Genomic DNA, 17,717 nt, shown 5'->3' with positions numbered 1-17,717 from the left:
GGACAAGGCTCGGCCGCCCAACGGCAGCCCAAGGTGGGGGCGGCAGGCTAAGGGCGAGGGCATTCCGGCAGCAGGACAGCCCTGGGGCGCCGGTCCAGGCGGAGCGGCAGGTCCGAAGACAAGCCCGCGAAGGTGCTCTGCGGGGTGGGGGGAGCGGGTACCGACCGCCAGCTGCGGCCCGCGCCACGGCCGTCCTGCGGAGACGGAGAGCACCCCCCGCTGTCACGTCACACAGAACACCCGACCACCTTGTGATCCAAAGTCAAGGCTGTATTTATCTTCATTGATTGACACGAGAACTCAGTGTTTAAAACCACGAGTCCACAGGGGACACACGGGTCGAAAATACAGAACAGAGCAGACGGCCGCAGACGGTCCGACCAACGAGGCCCGAGAGCGCAGCGGACATGGGCGCGATGCCAGGAACAGAGAGGGACAGGCACGTGGAGACGTTCGGGTGGTTATGAAAGCAAAACCGAAACCAAGAGATCACGCCGAGGCCTCCACGGGTGGAGGGGCGCACGGAGAGCGGACAGAAGCTACTCCTCCTGTTTGCAGCGAACCTCCAGACTCTCCACTCCTAAAACTGCTACGGAGTCTGAGAACGCAACGGGCACGGGGGTGCACAGAGCTGTCCTTGCGGCCAGAGCCGCGGGTCCGAGGAGGGCGGGGCCCGGCTCCCCCGGGACGCGGGAAGGGATGCCCCCGGCCGGCCGCCCTGCCCCACCTCGGAGCGCTTGCATAGTTGAAGATCTGCAGCAGGGTAGCTTCTGAGCCCGTCCAAAGGACAGCGAGCGGGCTTGTGGCCAGGTTACACAAAGAGCCAGAGAGATTTCTAGAAACTGCCTTTTATAAAGTCTACCTAGGTTAAGAATTTAATAACGTCATATATTTATATTAACAGACTATTTACATATTTCATTTGTTTTTTTTTTAAAAACAAACCAAAAAAGAAATCTTCTTATGCTTCTGCATAAGGCAAAGAGTTTTGTACAGTATTATTATTATTTTAATATATATCTGTAACTTCGGTTCCAAGTACCAAGGGAGGGCCAGGCGGGCCCTGAGTGGGGGCCTCACAGTGCGCTGGACAAAATGACCGTTTTTTTTTTTTCTCCATAAATAAGACAAAAGATCCTGGGGTTCTAGAGCGGGATCTGAGGCCTTTACATTGCAAATCTGAACTGAAGATAAAAAAGCAAAGTTTCTTTTTTGTTTCTTTTTAAATGTCTAAAGAGCACAAAATTGAAAAAAATACAAATCTATTAAAAACGCTTCTCACCTGTGGGAAAAGATGTACAAACTTGAATTCTCCTTCAGAAGCCTAATTCCAAGCTCGGAAAACCAAAGATCACCCCCAGCAAAGACTGTGCAGACTTCGGGTGTTAAGCAAGTGTCGCCCCAGGGCTGACGGCGCTGTGCTTAGGTTCTAGAAACGTCCGCGTAGAAAAGTTTACAGCAGTGCATTTGTGGAAGGGTCTCTGTACACGGGCGCGGGGTCCCGCGGGGACTACCGTGCCTCCACCTCCTGGGGGTTGCGGGATGGGGAATAGTCACGCGCCTCGGGCCCGTGGCCCCCCAGCGGCGTAGTCCTGCTGCGCGGCGGCGGCCCGGGGGGCGTGGGGGGCCCGCCCGCGGCCACCAGCGGCGGCGGCGCGCCCAGTGCAGCGGCGGCGGGCGGAGTCCGCGCCAAGAGCCCGTTGTGCAGCGCGGCGGCCGCGGGCCCGAGGCGCGGGTAGTGCAGGGAGCCCAGCGCGGGCAGGAGCGCGGCGCTGTCCAGGTGCGCGGCGGCCGGGGGCAGGTGCGCGGCGGCACCCAGGTGTGCGGCCCGGGCGCGCTCCAGCTCCTCGCGGCGCGCCTCCCGCAGGCGCTCCGGGCTGTAGTCGTGGGGCTCGCGGTCGCGGTAGGGGCGCTCGGGGGGCTCAAAGAGGGTGGCGGGGCCCGGGGCGGGGGCGGAGGCGGGCAGGGCGCGCCGGGGCAGCTCCAGGCCGCGGTAGGCGTCGCGCAGGGGGTCCCACGTGAAGCCCAGGCGCTCGCGGGCCACCGGGCTGGGCCCGAGCTGCAGGGGCGCAGGGGGCGCGCGTGGACGCTCGGGCGCTGGGTGCAGCCCGGCCCCTGGGGGCTCGGGAGCGTCACTGTCTTCCCTGCGCTCCTCCTTCACCTTGACGTCGCCCTGGGGCCGCTCGGCGGGCGCCTCGGGCGGCTTCCCCGGCTCTCGGCCGAGGAGGCCTGCCAGGCGCAGGCTGTCGCCCAGGGCCGCTTTGCTGTAGGGAGACGGCGGGCGCGCGGCCAGCTTGGCGCCGTCCTCCTTGGCTGGAGAGCGGCTCTCCTTGACGCGGGGCTCGGCCTCGCGCTCGGCAGGGCCCCCCGGCCGGCCCGGTTCACTCTGGCCACGGAGCAGGAAGCTGCTGACTGGGGGGCCCAGAGGGGCTGCGGGCGAGGCCCGGCTCAGCATGCGCGTCTTCTCCAGGAGGTCCCTGGGAGTGACAAGACAGACACCTTCACTCAGCCCGGGGTCAAGAGGAGCTTCGTGTAACAGGGTGCTGCTACCAAGCTCCCCCTCTATGACCTCCAGATCCTTGGGGTGTTTGTGGGGGTCCCTTCAGCATCTTGTCGACACAGGCCCACGACACCCCGTGTCTTTCCTCCCCTTGATAAACGCAGAAACCAGCTTTGCAGCGGGACCCCAGAGCTCTCCCCAGACCCAAGCCACGAAGCCCCTGAGGCAGGACGGAGACAAGTTCACGCTGGGGAGGCCCCACCGCAGTGTGCCTCTGAGCCTTTTGCCCTGCGTCCGGCGCAAGGAGAGGGCATGGCCCCCAGGGCCTTGGCTAGGGATCCCCAACAGGAGGAGGGGCGAGGCGGGGAGGCTCCGGCTCCTGTCCACCCCATCGGCCAGCCGCAATGGACCCACCTCAGGTTCCAGGCTCTGCTGCGGACTCTGCGACAGGACTCCCACCTGCTCCGCCAACCTGGTGCTGCTGCCCGGGGGTGGCCAGCCTCAGCCCCGTCCTCCTGGCCAGGGACTCTCCCACAGGTACCCCTCCCAGAGCCAGACCCCACCGTGAAGATGCAGGCGGCTCCCTGCAGAGGCCCCGCTGGGGTCACCGAGCCCAGCTGACCTTTCCTGCGGCCACCTCCAGGGCTGGATCCGCCCTCTCCGTGGCCCCTCCCCCAATCCTGGGGTTCTCCATGGGGCCTTCCCTCTACTGGCCTTGCCCAGCCCCGAGTACGGCAAGGGGACCTCCACACAGAGCTGAGGCCGGTGCCACTCACCGCTCCTCCCTGCCCTTGTCCGGCTCTCGGTCGTGATTGGTCAGGGCTGAGACCCGATCAGGGTCCACAGGCTTAGGCCACGGGGGTGGTGTGGGGAAGGAAGGTGGCGCTCGGTGCAGTCGGTTCCAGGCCTCATGGGGGCTGGGCAGACCATGCAGTGCAGAGCTCTCCTTGGGGGCAAAGATGCCGCTGCCCTGAGCTAGAGAAGAGTGGGAACGTGAGGCCACGACAGCATCCCCACCCCGAGTGAGGGTGCCCCGTGGAACCGCAGGGCTGCTGGGGAGAAGCACATCATTCCTGCACCCAGGGAGGTAACAGAGGGTAACCGTCAGCCAAGGGTCAGGGTGCAGCCCAAACCCACAGCGGGAGCCCATGCATGCCGCCGGGAGAGCAGAGAGCAAGCTTGGTGGTCACTCACTCAGTGTGTGGCTCCCCAGGCCTCCGAAGGCGCTGCTGCCCAGGCTCCCCAGGCCCCCGAAGGTCCCTGGCCTGCTGAAAGGGTCTGTGGGGACAACCAGGGCTCAGGGTTTTTCACAGCTCCCACCAGGGCTCCCTCCTGACTTCACTTGAACACCAGACCCTCTCCTGTGACCCCAGAGAAAGGCAGGTGCCCCTCCATAGTCTGAGAGCTGTTCTATTTCTCAGGGTCCCCTTCCCGCTCACCTGCATCCTCCCCCCGTCAGACTTCAGAGGCCGGAGAGCGCACCTACCTGTCAGGTGACCGGTGGTCAGGAAGCTGCTGGGATGGGCGGAGGGTCCGAACGGGTTGGCAGTGGGATGGGCAGCACCTATGAGAGCAGGTTGACAGGAGCCTGGTAGACCTGGGGCCTCCTGTTTGTGGGCCATTCCTAGAGTGGGGACACCCCAGCTTCCTCAGGGGCCTGTCTACATCTCCCGCCGGAAGCTCACGAGGGGAGGCGGGAGGGGTAAAGGCACCGGGGTCCCCAGAGAACAAGGTGTAGAGGCAGGCCTTGAGGCTGCGCCAGGGACACTGGCCCCAGAACCTCCAGCTGGAAGCTAAGAGGCGATCTTGGCGACGGAAGGGTTGCTGAAGAGAGCGCGTCCCTTCCTGCCGCGTCCCCCAGCCACAGCCCACAGGTGTCAGCACACAGTCCAGCCCTGGCTGGGCTGGAGCCTGGCCCGACAGCACCCCTAGGGCGGCCAAGTTGGGCCCCGGGCAGGGGCCGTGGGGTCAGGGTCCGGCCCGGTAGCCACACACGCCGGCCACTGTAGAGGGAGGATTCCTGGTGCAGACCGGTGACCAGCCACGCTCATCTCGCCAGTGTCCCTGGCTTGGGGGACACCGCAGTGGAGAGCGTTCATCTCGCCATGTCCCCGGCTCGGGGGACACTGCAGCGGACAGTTTATGCTTGTACGGGCCTCCGTGGCCAGCCCCACCGCCGCTCCCACACGGTCTCCCGTCTCCGCGGGCTCCCCAGCACACAACCAGCTGCTCTCCCGAAGGACTCACAGGCCAAAGTCGTCAAACGGAAACTTCGTTAGTAAGAACTAGCCTGGCTTGGCGCTGATGGAAACGTGTCCCCGCGAGTGCAGGGGAGCCACGCTGCTTTAAGAGCGCACAAGAGCGAGCCCGCAGGCAGGCTTCTGGCTGGAGGAATCAGGAAGGGCAGCGGCGCAGACGTGCGGAGAAACAGCCACGCCAGAGCAGGCCTGAGCCCTGCCGCGGGGCGAGATGCCCAGCAGGCAGGGCAGGCCACCTGCGTCCGTGTCCGCGGGGCCCGGTCCGGGTGAGCGGATGGCACCCTGATTCCGGGCTCCGCCCAGCAGAGGAAGCCACAGCTCCCTGGGCCCCACAGCGAGAACACGTCCTGCCGACTCCACAGACTGAAGCCAGATGGGGGGACCTCTGCGTTCTGAGGGACACCCCCATCCAGCTGAAGCCAGGGACTGGCCAAGTCACGCTGTTGGAGGCCAGCCTGCGTGGTCTGGTCCACACACAGCACCCCAGCCCACTACCAGGGCCCACCCTTACTGGGTGCATGGCCGGGTCGACGGGGGCTGCAGGCGGAGGAGAGCGTGTGTGCACATGGAGGAGGGCGGTCAGGGAGGGCCGAGGTGAGCCCTGGTTCTCTGACAGCTGGGGAGGGAGGAGCGGGCCCCTCCAGGGATGGGGCGCTGCTCGCGCTGTGGCCCGGGCAGCTGGCCTTGGGAGCACCTGCGGGTGAGGCTGGGAACTCGGGGCTCAGGCTCTCAGCTTCCTTGCACAGCAGCGTCTCATGGACCTTACTCCCTTGCACAGACACCGGTTCGTGCGGGGCGCCTGCTTTCCTTCTGGGAGTCTGGTTTGGGTGTGTGCGGACAGAGGAGCCACGGGACCGCTCCCCGCTGGAACCCTGCGTGCCGGGTCTACGAGTGTCCCAGCAGCACAGCACAGGATGCGGGATGTCTCGGTTCCTTGCCGAGGAAATGGGGGCGTCCTGCACCTCCCCGGGCCGGCCCTCAGCCATCCTGCGCTGGCTTCCTGCCGATCTCCCACCGCGAGACTCCCTTTCTCCCACTCTATGTCCGTTCCCTGGGATGCATCTTGGCCCTGCGGGTAACCTATGCTGAGTCCTAGGAGGCTCCCCGTGATCCTTGAACCTGGCGGTGGTCCCAGAGCCCCAGCATGGCAAGATGGTGCCGGAAAGACGTGTGGATTCTTGGGGAGCTACACCAAAACCCTTCCCAGGAGTCCTGGGAGGGAGGCTAGAGTCGGGGAGGGGCAGGCCAGACCCGGGGAGGACTCCTGCCCTACCTTGGGTTGGGCGGGGAGATAGCAGAGGCGGGAGCTCCAGGGCGGAGTGGGGGCCCAGGATGGGGGGTGTCACACGTGCTGGCACAGAGGTGGCGGGGGCGGGGACTGACCCAGCAGCATCGTGGGAGAAACAAGCCTGCGGATGCGTCTGGAACTGTCCTGTCGGAGCCCCAGCCCAGGCAACAGGCAGGACCTCCCCCTTCCTTGTGCTCTGGATAGGGCGCCTTACCTGAGCCGGAGAAGAGGGGCCGGGCCAGGTCCTGCGGGTAGTGGAATCCGGTGAACACGCCAGGGGCTGGGGGTCTGCCAGACAAGTCCAGCTTGGCGCCCACCTCCAGCTTGTGGGGGTCCAGCTGCACCTGCTGAGAGGGACGGAGCACGTCCAGGGCCCGCCCGTCCTGCCCGCCACCGGCCGCCAGCGTGCAACGTCCTCCTTCCCCAGCGGAACCAGACCCTCGTCCCGACCGAGGAGAGCCACGTGCTGTCAGGACAACGTGTGACGCGCAGAGGAGGCGGCTCGCGCCTCCTGTGGCCCGAGAGCCGCGCATCCACACTAGAGCGCCTCAGTGCAGACAGACACCACGCTTCTGTCGGTAAAAGTTTCCCTGTGCTACAATTTTGCAGAACGGGACTGAAAAAGCCAATTCAGGTACTGTTGTTTTGAATATGCTCCAAGCTTCCGGTGACTGAATCTGGCCTCACCATTAGCATTTAAGTTTATTACATAAAACAAACATGCCTGTGGTTCCGCTGTGACGACCATACGCGGCCAAGGGGGCGCAGACCCTCTGGGGGCCCTGTCCTTGCAGTGGGGTGCTCCGGCCCACGTGGGGGCCGCCCCCGCGGCTTAGCCGAACATTCAAACATTTGCAGAGTGAAACACACGGTGTTTTGTCCTAGGACCCTGTGGACCTCTCATAGTACATGCTGGCGTGGTGACTTCTGAAAGCCATGCACGGAGGTGCGTGTGACCCGAGATGACAACAGAGGGGTCAGGACCCTTTGGGGCTGGGGGTTAGGGGCTGAGGCCCAGGCTGCCCCCGTTCTGGTGTGGGTAAGGGCCTCTCCTGCCTCTGCCTGCCCTTCCCTGGCATCCCCAGCCCACAGCGTGTCCCCAGAGTGCCTATGGCTGCCTCTTCCCCGTATTGTCTGGGTTATGGCCTGGGGGCCCACCTGGGCCACCTGCCCCTCCCAGACACACACCACAGGTGCTCTCTAAATGCCTGCAGGAAAGGTCATGCGGACGCCTCAAATGATGTTGGTGGGACAAAACAGGGTCAGTTCCTCCCAAACCCCCGCCTGGGGGCCTCCTGGGCAACCCCCCACCCTCTGGACTCCTCCCCAGCCCTGCCCCCTGTGCCAACACAAGCAGCGCATGGGGACACCTGCCAGCCGGCAGGACGCGGGATGGGCTCACCTTGACCTTCTGCTGATGGTGGTAGATCTGCCAGGCGATCTGCACGTGCACCGCACACCACCTCCCAGGTTTCTGTGACAGGGCGGGCCACACACTCAGCCTCATGGGGGGCCTCTTCCTGCTGCCTCCCCAGGTTCCTGCTGTCCTGGGCACCCCTGGGGCCATCCGTGAGGCCCTCGCCATCCTCCCCAGCCATGAGCCTCCCTCCCAAGGACACAGGCACACACGTGCAGGCGTGTGCCGCACACTCACCCTGACTGCAGTCCGGTAGGGGTCGGACACCTGTCAGTGATGGAGAGGGAAGGGTGAGGTCCCGGCTCTGCGGGTGGCCCTGCTGCGGCCACCACCCTCCACGAGGGGGACTGGGCCGGCTGGGTGACCCAGGGAGGGAAGGGTGGACAGGGAGGCCACCTACCCCAGGGGCTTTCTGGAGGAGGGTGTGAACAGCACTGGCCCGGCCCGTTACCTCGATTGGGTTTGAAGTCTGAAGGGAGAGAACAGGATATGACCGAGCTGCAGAGCCCGGGCCCAGGCAGAGGACCCCAGGGGGCCCTGCACCCTGCCACCCGCGGGGGCCTGGCTTCCCACGCCCTCTGCCCAAGGACTTGGGCAACGGCAGGAAGGCGCTCTGGATGAGGACGTGCCCGGGTCGCGGGGCTGCCTCCTGGGGAGGACGAGGGGAAGAGGCCCGTTCCTCTCTGGGGCCTCCTGCGACACGGATGCCCCCACACTGACTACCCCACAAAGACCTGCCCTCTGCCCCCCATGCCCTGAGGGACAAGGACACGTGAAACCTGACTACCGCTGCTCCCTGGTGTCCCCCCAACCCCGGCCACTGCCTAGGCTGGGGGTCCGGCGGAGGCCCCTCAGGGAGTGTGGGAGCCCCCAGCCCCCTCCGGCCGCGGGGCTGCACAGCCCCATCCCCCCAGGATGGCTGGCTCGCACCAACACCAGGATCACAACACACACAACTGCACAGCAGGGCTCCCATGTGCCCTGAACCCCGTCCCACCCCAGGCGCAGCTGGTACCTTGGGCTGAAAAGCACCCTGTAGGGACCCAAAGGGGCCTGGGTGTGGGAGCAGGGTGGGCAGTCCGGGGACGGCGGACGAGAAGGACGGGAAGAACTGCAAGAGAAAGATGGCGCGTTCCAGGGCCGCGGCTGGGCGCAGGGCATCCGGTGTGGACGCTGGGCCTGGCCCTGCGCTACGCAGAAGGGAACCTGACGAGGCCTCTGGGCAGGTGCGGCCCCACCCTTTAACCGTGACCTCTAGCCCCCTGACCCCAGAGGGACACTCACGTTGGAATGTCGGAAGTAGGGGCTGTCCAGCTTGGGTGCGTACTTATCAAACTGGAAAAGAAAAAAGCGGAGAGTGAGGCCTCCCCGAGCCATCCCACACCCTCCACTGGGCCCGGCACCCGCACCCCTGCTGGGCCAGGCGGAGGCCCAGAAAGCTGCTTCCTGTGGCTGGTGGCCTGCAGCCAGCTGACCCCTGGGGTCCCTGAGGACACTGGCCCACTGCCCTGAACTGGCCCCTTGGGGCCCAGCTCGCAGACTGGGTGGGTCCCCTCCCTGTTCTAACGGTCGGTCCCACGGCGGGCAGTGCAAAGGGGCCCGTCTGTGCCATCCAAGTGTCCTGGCTGATGCCTGGGAGGGAACGCTGTTGTCATCACGGGGGGCATGGAGCCCAGGGCCGGTGGTCAGGTGGTCACATGTACCCAGGCCCCCAGCAGCCTGGCCCTTTACAGAGCAAAGCCCCTGCGACAGACTCCACCTCACACGGTAGCTGGCTCAAGAGATGGGGGCCCACCACCTAGGGCCCCTGGGAGGGAGTCCTGGCTTCCCGCCCCCCTCAGTCCTGTCTCAGTCTCCAGACCTGCTGTCCTGCTGCCGACCGAGATGCTGAAAATCCTGTGTGGCTAAGACTGGCCCCAGGGCCGTGTCACCCGTGAGCAGACGTGGGGCACCCGCCCAAGCCCAGGACAGAGAACCTCATGACGGGACCCACAGAAGGACCAGAAGGAGGGGCCAGACAGACAGAAAGGGCCGGCGTTGGCCGCGTGCGTGCGGAGAGCGTCTGCGTGTGCCTGCTGTGTGCCCCGCCCGCCCGCCCGCCCACATGGGGGGCCTACGCACCGGCGGGGGTGCGGCGGGTGGCAGGAGCGGCGTCGGGGGCAGCCCCGCGGGGAAGGGGGCAAATGTGTGTTGGTGCTGGTGTGTGTGCTGGTGTGTGTGTTGGTGCTGGTGGAACTCCGCCCGCAGCAGAGCCCCCGGGCCCAGGGGGGCGCCGGGCCGCTCAGCGCTCTGGACCAGAAAACGCGCGTTCAGCTCTTGCCTGAGCAGCTCGTGATCTACAAGAGAAAAAGAGAGAGAGACGGAGAGGCACGTCGGCCATGGGCTCTGGGCGGGGCGAGGCGGATAGTCACCTGGCACTGGTTTCGGCAGGCCAAGCCGTGGTGGCCGCTCGCTAGGTGCGGGCCCCAGGGTGGAGGTAAGAGAGGAGCCTGTGACCAAGTACCAATCAGAATCCCCGAATGAGGCTGGCAATACATGATTGGCTGGCTGAATGAGATCAACAGGCTGGCATCTAAAGGCAAGAGAGAACACCGTGAGCCCCCGGTGCCCCCTGTCCCCCCAGCCCAGCGACCTGGTCCCATCCCAGGGCACCGGGCTGCCCGCACCTGCGCTGGGCTGCTCAGGATTTTACAAAGAACTTGGAGACAAGACCCCTGGGAGAAATCTTCAATGACCCCACACTCGGCCTTGAAGGGACACCTGCCAGAACCAAGCAGGGAGGGAGAAGCCAGGCTGCTGCCGCTCACCCGGAAACCCCCTGCTCCAGGACTCAGCTGCGCACGCCCTACACAGGGCCTGGGGCCCTCGTCCCAGACACACTAGGGGGGAGAGGCTGCAAGGGTCACAGCAGGCCCTGGAAGCCTTTGTCGGCAGGGCAACGGAGATGCTCCAGGTCCCTCCCCTTGACGAGGCCTGGCAAGGACTCAGAAAGAGCAGGGAACACGGCTGCGTTTCCGTGGGCACATACAGGGCACCCGTGCGCCAGCACACAGGGGCACGAGCCAGGCGGAGGCAGGGAGCCTCCTCTGCACCCGGCAGTGGGACCTCCCGCCTGGGAAACGAAGCCTGCAGCGGTGGGGGGTGGGGGGTGGGGGCTGAGGCCGCGATGCCATCCGTCCCTGCGGTCTGGGACCAGGTGGGGGAGGCTTTGCCTCTGGTGCCCGCACCCCCTCCCCGGGTAGACCACGTCCCTCCCACCTGCCCAGAGGGGAGGACCACGGAGTGGAGGGACAGTGACCCCAGCCCCAGCCAGTACCTACCGGCAGGGTGTCCTGGGAGGACCAGGCTGTTGGCCGGCAGCGCCGGGGGCGGGGGCAGTGTCGGGGGGGCGGCGAACATGGCCGCCGCGCGGTGCTGGTGCTGCGAGCGGAGCGCCAAGTGTGAGGTAGACAGGTGGGGGCCCGGCCCGAGAGGCGACAGGGACGCGTGCTTCGCGAGCCCGAGGCTGGCGCTGCTGCTGGCGCTGCTGCTCCTGCTGCGGGGGGCGGGGGTCAGCGCCGAGGGGCGGGGCGTCCGCGGGGCCCCGCCCCCGCCCGCCCCCGCGGCTCGCAGGCCCCGCCCCCGCCCCCCCACCTGAGGCTGTGCAGGCCGTTGTGCGCAGCCTGGCCGTGGCCCGCGAAGGCGCCCAGGGGCAGAGGCACGTGCGTCGGGAGCGGGGGCTGCGGGGGCGCGGGCGGCGGCTGCGGGGTGAGGCGGGGCAGGGCGGGGGCTTCCTTCTTGACCGGCGGACTGGCCGGGGCGCCTGGCGCGGGGCCGGCGGAGGGCGCGGGGCTGCGCACGGCGGGCAGGAAGGGCGGCTCGGCGCTCAGCTCGCGGCTGCGCTCCAGGCCCGAGACTTTGGGCGGCGCCCCGGCCTTGGCCTCAGCCTCCTCGCCCAGCGTGGGGCCTGCGGAGAGAGGGCCGGAGTGAGCTGGGCCTGACTCGGGACAGTAGCAGCGAGGTCGCGGCCACGACTGAGCCCCCCTCCCCCCCCCCGCCCAGTCCACAGGGGCCAGGGCTGGGGTCCAGAGAGCCTGCAGCAACTCCACTTTCTGAGAGGGAGGCCAAGTGCAGCGGACTCTGCCCTAGCAGGGCAGCGGCTCCGAACCCGTGGCCTGCGTGGACAGGCCGGTCCAGCCACTGCATCCCGCCTTGGCCACACCTTCACCTGTCGCCCTTGCCACTGAGCAACGCGCGCACTGGTGGCCTGCTTTCTTTCTGAAGCCACCCAGGTGACCCACGGCCTGAGCCGTCTTTGGGCCCATGCCCTGGGGGAGACTCTCCAGAGGACTGGCCTCGCGGGGAGGTGGTGGGAGGAAGCTGCTGCTCCCCCACCCCGCCAACATCCAAGTCGTCATTGGATCCCCCCAACACCCACTGTCCAGGCAGCTCCAGCTGACACTGGTCCCCTTGGAGCTGTGTGCGCCCGCTCCCTGACCTCCCACCGACTTATCCCAAACCCTCCTGTCCACGCAGTGTCTAGGCAGCGGGCACATGTCCACGCCGGAGGAAGCTTTGTCTGGAGTTTCCCAGGAGTGGGAATCCAGGTTCCTGACTGCGGTCACCCTGTTTGGGCTGCTGGCGGATTTCACTTCCTCCCGGGGCGCATGCGGGAACTTGCCATGCTGAGTGGAGCGTAAAGCCTGCAGCTGCATGGCTGTGGGACGGGGCCGGAGAGACCCAGGGGACACCGCTGAACCTCTGGGATGTCTCCTCCCCCGGCAGAAACAGGTGGCGGCAGGAAATGGCTCTTCTGCCTCCTCTAGGGTGACATTTCCCACTGTAGCCACCAGCCTGCGTCTGTGTGCTCAGGGACGGAGCTTGGGAGAAGACCGCCGCCCCACCATGAGAACGGGGACCCACGGATCACAGCACCGTCTCCACCCACTAGCACACAGCCGCCAAGGGGAGCCGGCCTGGCACTCCCACCTCCTTCCTGCCTCTTCCCTCTGTGCCAGCCCCTCTCGAAGGACGCGCAGCCCCAAGGACAGAAAAAGGCAAGTGTGGGCTGCGCAGAGCTGGGTTCCGCCAGGGCCCCAGCCCACCTGCGGCCTCTCCCCTCACTGGGGAAGCAGGAGCACTACCAGGGATCACCCCTGCTGTGACCCTCCCCGGGCACTGCAGAGCCCTGACTGGTTTCCTGAGCTCTGCCTGCGCACGTGAGTGGACCGGGCAGTGGGCTGAACTGTGCCAAGAAGCCATGTCTGAACTGACAGTCCATAATCCCGGATTATCATTAGGTGACAATCCCTGTGAATGTCACCTAATTTGGAAAAAGGGTCTTTGCAGATGTCACCAAGCTAAGAATTTTGAGATGACACCAGTCTGAAACAGGGTGGGCCCTAAACCCAGTGATGGGCATCCTTCTAAGACAAAAGGCCAGGGGAGGTAGGAGGGACATGGCTCTGAGTCCAGGGACACTCAGGAGTGGAAAAAGAAGGAAGGAACCTCCCCAGGAGTGTTTGGAGTGTGGCCTTGCCAACACCTTCAGCTCAGACTTCTGTTCTCTGGACTGTTAAGGGTAAGTGTCCGTCCATTTTTAGCTGCCCAGTTTGTGATTATTGGTTGAAAACACCCTAGTTCTGTGTTCCACTCTGGGTCAGTGCCGGCAGAGTGTGCCTCCCTCCCAGGACCGGTCTGGTCTCCCCTACCCTGATTCTGTCGGGCATGTGCATGCTTTGCTGAAAGGCTTTAATCTGAGGATGAGGCTTCCCCACCAGAATCATGGGGAAACCATGCCCTATTCCCAAGTCACTGTGGTCCCCACGTTTCTGTGCTGCAAAGCCTGTTGCGTCCAGTCCCACCTGGACGGAGCCTTCCAAGCAAAAGGGCCCCTTCTCTGTGCTGGGTCCAGGGACCCATCCATCCAGCAGGAAGGATGCTGCTCTCTAGAACAGTGCTGGCTAAGAGAGATTTCTGGCACTCTGTCCCTGTGCCACTCCACCCATGTGGGGGCCATTGGCTAGGGGGTAGGGCTGCTGTGCAGACAACATTAGCCATGTACGTAGTGGTGGCCGCGGCAGCCAGCCTACACCGTGGGTGTAGCAGGTGCCAAACCACAAGCTGCCAGTTGTCCCCAGAGCACCTGACCCCATGAGCCTGGGAAGGGTCTGGAACCATGCCTTGCTTCCAGTCCCAGTGAAGGGGCAAGAACCCCACTTTGGGAACCACTGCTTGAGTGCTGACCTTGCTCCCTGACTTCTGCTTTCCTTGTAGCTTTTGATGGGGGGCTGAAAATCATAGCACATAACTCCTGCCTCAGGCTCTGCATCCAGAAACCGACCCATGATTGAGACCAATCTGGAGCCCACTCTCTTGCCCCAAAAGGCTTGCTGTCCCTTCCCATGATGGTTTCTGGAACGAGTCCTATCCTTTCCTAAAGACCAGGAGGTGAGGCCAAGGAACATGCTTACCTTTATCGGCTGCTGGGGCAAAAAGCTTCTCGGAGCCCACAGATGCCTGGAAGACAGAGAGGAAGGTCAGAAACCAGAGGGGACGAAGGGCTCAGGGCTGAACTTGGCTCTTACCCTGCCCCCCAGACATAGGTCTGGATGGGTTTTGTGCATGCCAGGGCTGCCCGGCCGGCAAATGTGTCCTCCTGTGCCCACAGCCGCCACACAGGTGGGCACACAGGTCCCTCAACCCAGAACTGGAATCGAGGATGCTCAACAGAGATCTGGCTATTCAGTGTGACCCTGCCAGTGGGGGGCTGGGACTTGGGCACTCAGGGGCACCTCGGCAGGACCAGCCCCAGGAACCCAAGGACCCCACTGGGCCCAGTGCTGGAAGATGGAGCAGAGCCTGGGACCTAACAGGCGGTAGAACAGCACCCTCCAGTTTGGTCCAAATCACACGGCTAGGACGAGGTGCAGCGTCCACAGCAGAGCGTTCTGCTCTAGGTGGTTCCTCATGGACCCTCCCCCTCACCAGCCTCTCTCCTGGGGAGACGCCCACATGCACACAAGATGGTGGGGTGTCAGGGTGAGGAAGTGGCCCCGCATGGAGGACCCCGCCACAGCTCATGGGAAGGAGCTCCCTGAAACTGCCCTGAGTAGAGTCTTTTTTGCTAGTTGATTTTTTCCCCAAGGTTTTATTTTTAAGTAATCTCTACGTCCAACGTGAGGCTCGAACTCACAACCCCAAATCAATAGTCCTACACTCCACCAACCGAGTCAGCCAGGAGCCCCACTAATTGACTTTTTAAAAAACAGCTTCCTGGGACGCCTGGGTGGCTCAGTCACTTAAGCTGCTGCCTTCAGCTCAGGTCAGGATCCCAGGGTCCTGAGATCGAGTCCCACATCGGGCTCTTTGCTCAGTGGGGAGCCTGCTTCTCCCTCTGCCTCTGCCTGTCTATCTGCCTGCTTGTGCACATGCTCTCTCTTTCTCTGACAAACAAAAAAACCCAGCTTCCCTGAGCTCGAACTCATATGCTGCACAATTCACCTGTCGAAGGTGTAAGATTCTGTGGTTTTAGGGTCTTTGCAGCTGTGAGCAACTGTCACCTTGGCCAGGCTTAGGACATTTTCATCACCCCAAAATGAAACCATGAGTTCTCCAGCCATCATGTCCCCTGGCCCTGGGACCACTGCCTCTCATGTGTGCAGAGGTCCTGCTGCTGGACTTCTCGGTGGAGAGTGGCCAGTGGCTGGCAGTGGGGCAGGAGGCGCGCAGCAAACAGCGCAAGGACTCAGCCACCACCAAAGCCAGACAGCAGCAGGCGCCGGCAAGGACACAGAGAAGCCAGGGCCCTCGAGCACCGTTGGCCGCAAGGTAAGAGGTGCAGCCGCCGTGGGCAGGGGTCCCGGGGGTCCACACAGGGCTCAGTGTGGAAATACGTGGAACAGCAATCCCCCTCCTGGGCACATGCTCCCCCAGACTGGAAGCGGAGTCTGCAGCCGGTATCTGCCCCGGCAGACCCAGCAGCGCTATTCCCAGCAGCCAGGAAGGGGGAGGGGCCTGTGTCCATCGGGGGAACAGAAGGGTCCAGACGGACAATGCATGCTGCCCGGCCTCAGAGAGGAAAGAAATCCTGACTGCTGCTACCTGGAAAGACCTTGAGGACGCGGTGCGCAGCACGAGGCCAGAAGAAGGGCAGACACTGGGGGAATCCCACTTATTTGAGGAGACAGACTCCGATGGGGCACCGGGGCGGCGCGGGGGACGGCGTCGTGTTTCCAGGGGAGAGTCCCGGAGGTGGTAGCCACACAGCAGGGCGGACGTGCTTAATGGCTCTTCACGTGCACGCAGACGGGCCAGATGCTGAGTTCTGTTATGTGGATCTTCCACAATAAATACCAAATCGAAAGAAAACACGAGGGAGCTTTCCAGGGCGATGAAAGCGTTCTCGGACCGTGAGGGCCGATGTAGTCCTACAGGTTGGTCACGGTGCTTCAGGCCGCACACTTGAAACATGAACGTCTCACTGACCGGGGCAGTTACGGGGCAGGGGAGTCGGTTACAAGCTGCGCTCCCCACCCAGGCTCAGACCCGGGCCGTGCGTGTCCCAGGCTGGACGCTGCTCATCGGTGGGGAAGTGAACGGCGTGCGGTGGGAGCCGGCGGCCAGGAGCGGGGGAAGCTGCTCCCTCTGAGTCAGACCGACCCAGGATGTCAAAAATGGAGCCAGACATGCAGGCCTGTTGCTGGGCTACTTCGCAGTCACACCGGAATGGGGCCAGTCCTTTCTACTCATGTCCCCAAAGCCGGGACCGGCAAGAAGAGGGAGGTAACGCAACCCCCAAACCACAGCCCCATGCCGTAGAAGGGAGGCTGCTAACGCTGAGCGAGCGCAGAGCACTGGTGGAGGCGGGGGAAGGAGCCCTGACGGGTGAGCAAGACCACGGCGGGCCTGAGACGCGGACGCTCCAGGCGGACCTGGAGCGCCTCCCCCGTGCCTGACGGAGCATGGCCACGGGTGCTTGGGGGGGCCCTCCCTGCCTGGCCTCCCAGACCGCGGAGGCTGTGTCACCTCCTCATTCACTACCAGTGGGTGGGACACGCTGCACTCCCACACAGGGGCGCCAGGGCCGTGACCTCTTCTCTCCCACGTTGGTTTCCTTGCCAGTTTGTTCTTCCCGATACATCCTACATGGTGAGTAGTGCTTGTCAGAGTCCCTGAATCCACCACCTCACGCCCGAGCTAGGGGTCTGCAGGGGCGGGGGCGGGTGGGCTATCAGCCCCGGAGGGGTAGAGGGCGCTGCAGCCCAGCCTCTGGTTCCAGACACAGCCAGGCCCCCCGTCTGTCTGCAAAGTAATGATGCCCTAGGACCAGGAAGAGGACAGCTCGTGCCCGTCCGCTCTACAGCAGCACAGCCCTGAATCTGCCCGTAACGATGGCCACTGCACCCCCACGCCTGATGGCGCATGGGTCAACCCCCCAAGGGCCGTCCGGGGACCCCAGTCCTTCCTGGATTGGACCCTGACCATGACCCCAGGACCACATGGCGGGGCCCCTGATAGCTCTGTTGCGATGGTCATTACCTGGGTTCACAGATGAATTCCCCACGAAGCCCAGAGTCTCTCTTAAATCCAAATCAGAACAGGTCACCCCCCAACTCAAGCGCTCCAGCGTCTTCCCAGTGCCCCCAGCTGCAGTCTTTCCCCCATCCCGCAAGGCTGCAGGAGGCCCAAGTGGCTCCTGACCCTGACCCCTCCCCCACTCCCGTACCAGGGCCCTGGTGCCTGGTCTGAAGGGCTCTTCTTGCTCAGCTGGATGCGCGTGGGTGCTGCCAAAGAGAGACGCTGTGTGCCCTGCAGCCTCCTCTAACAAGGCAGCCCCCTGAGGTCTTCATCATCGGATGCGCTGACAGGCCCTCTGCACCACAGGGATAGCGCTAAACGCGCGAGCATCCTCGGGGGGCCCCAGCTCAGAGCCACTGCCAGAGGGCTCCTTATCTCTAGGCAGAGCAAACCAACCGAGCTCAAAACCCCAGCTGCCATCACCATCCAGGAGGGGTCTGGGCTGGTAAAGGGAAGCAGGTGGGGGGTGGTGTCCCCAAGCCCCAACCACGTTCGAGCCCCCTGTTCTGGCAGAGGCATTCCCATCTGAACAAGGTGGTATCAGAAAGGAACCCCGAGGAGCAGTACTGAGAAAATTCCTGTGTTCTGTCCAGCACAACTTCTCCTGGTCCCACCCTAGGGGATGGGGGGTGGCAAGTTCACCTAAGGCTGAGCGAGCTGGTTTAGTTCAAAGCCGGGGCCTTGAGTAGCGGCCAG

The 17,717-nt window shown here is 64.2% G+C and overlaps 1 protein-coding gene across 11 annotated transcripts in view; it reads right to left on the bottom strand.

The window, feature by feature from the left end:
* Positions 1–252: 252 nt before the first annotated feature.
* Positions 253–17,717, bottom strand: part of FBRSL1 (fibrosin like 1) — a 77,643-nt gene continuing 60,178 nt past the window's right edge. For 2 of the 11 annotated variants that reach the window (XM_045087670.1, XM_045087667.1), the window contains 15 exons: positions 13,916–13,961; positions 11,097–11,409; positions 10,784–10,998; positions 9,967–10,035; positions 9,585–9,799; positions 8,748–8,798; positions 8,479–8,574; positions 7,864–7,932; positions 7,701–7,730; positions 7,449–7,520; positions 6,261–6,393; positions 3,987–4,124; positions 3,695–3,778; positions 3,277–3,475; positions 253–2,477 (listed from right to left, as the gene is read on the bottom strand). In XM_045087670.1, coding sequence (XP_044943605.1) covers positions 1,511–2,477; positions 3,277–3,475; positions 3,695–3,778; positions 3,987–4,124; positions 6,261–6,393; positions 7,449–7,520; positions 7,701–7,730; positions 7,864–7,932; positions 8,479–8,574; positions 8,748–8,798; positions 9,585–9,799; positions 9,967–10,035; positions 10,784–10,998; positions 11,097–11,409; positions 13,916–13,961 — 2,697 coding nt within the window. In that variant the 3' untranslated portion in view covers positions 253–1,510. Of the gene's footprint in view, positions 2,478–3,276; positions 3,476–3,694; positions 3,779–3,986; positions 4,125–6,260; positions 6,394–7,448; positions 7,521–7,700; positions 7,731–7,863; positions 7,933–8,478; positions 8,575–8,747; positions 8,799–9,584; positions 9,800–9,874; positions 10,036–10,783; positions 10,999–11,096; positions 11,410–13,915; positions 13,962–17,717 lie in introns of all 11 variants that reach the window. The other 9 variants (XR_006608869.1, XM_045087669.1, XM_045087668.1 and 6 more) reach the window with 9 other exon arrangements.

This window comes from Mustela putorius, unplaced genomic scaffold, assembly GCF_011764305.1.
Source record: "Mustela putorius furo isolate JIRA1106 unplaced genomic scaffold, ASM1176430v1.1 tig00001433_pilon_pilon_pilon, whole genome shotgun sequence".
Classification (NCBI taxonomy): Eukaryota; Metazoa; Chordata; class Mammalia; order Carnivora; family Mustelidae; genus Mustela; species Mustela putorius.
Note: the sequence above shows the minus strand (reverse complement) of the source record. Positions and strands in the feature narration are given on the sequence as shown.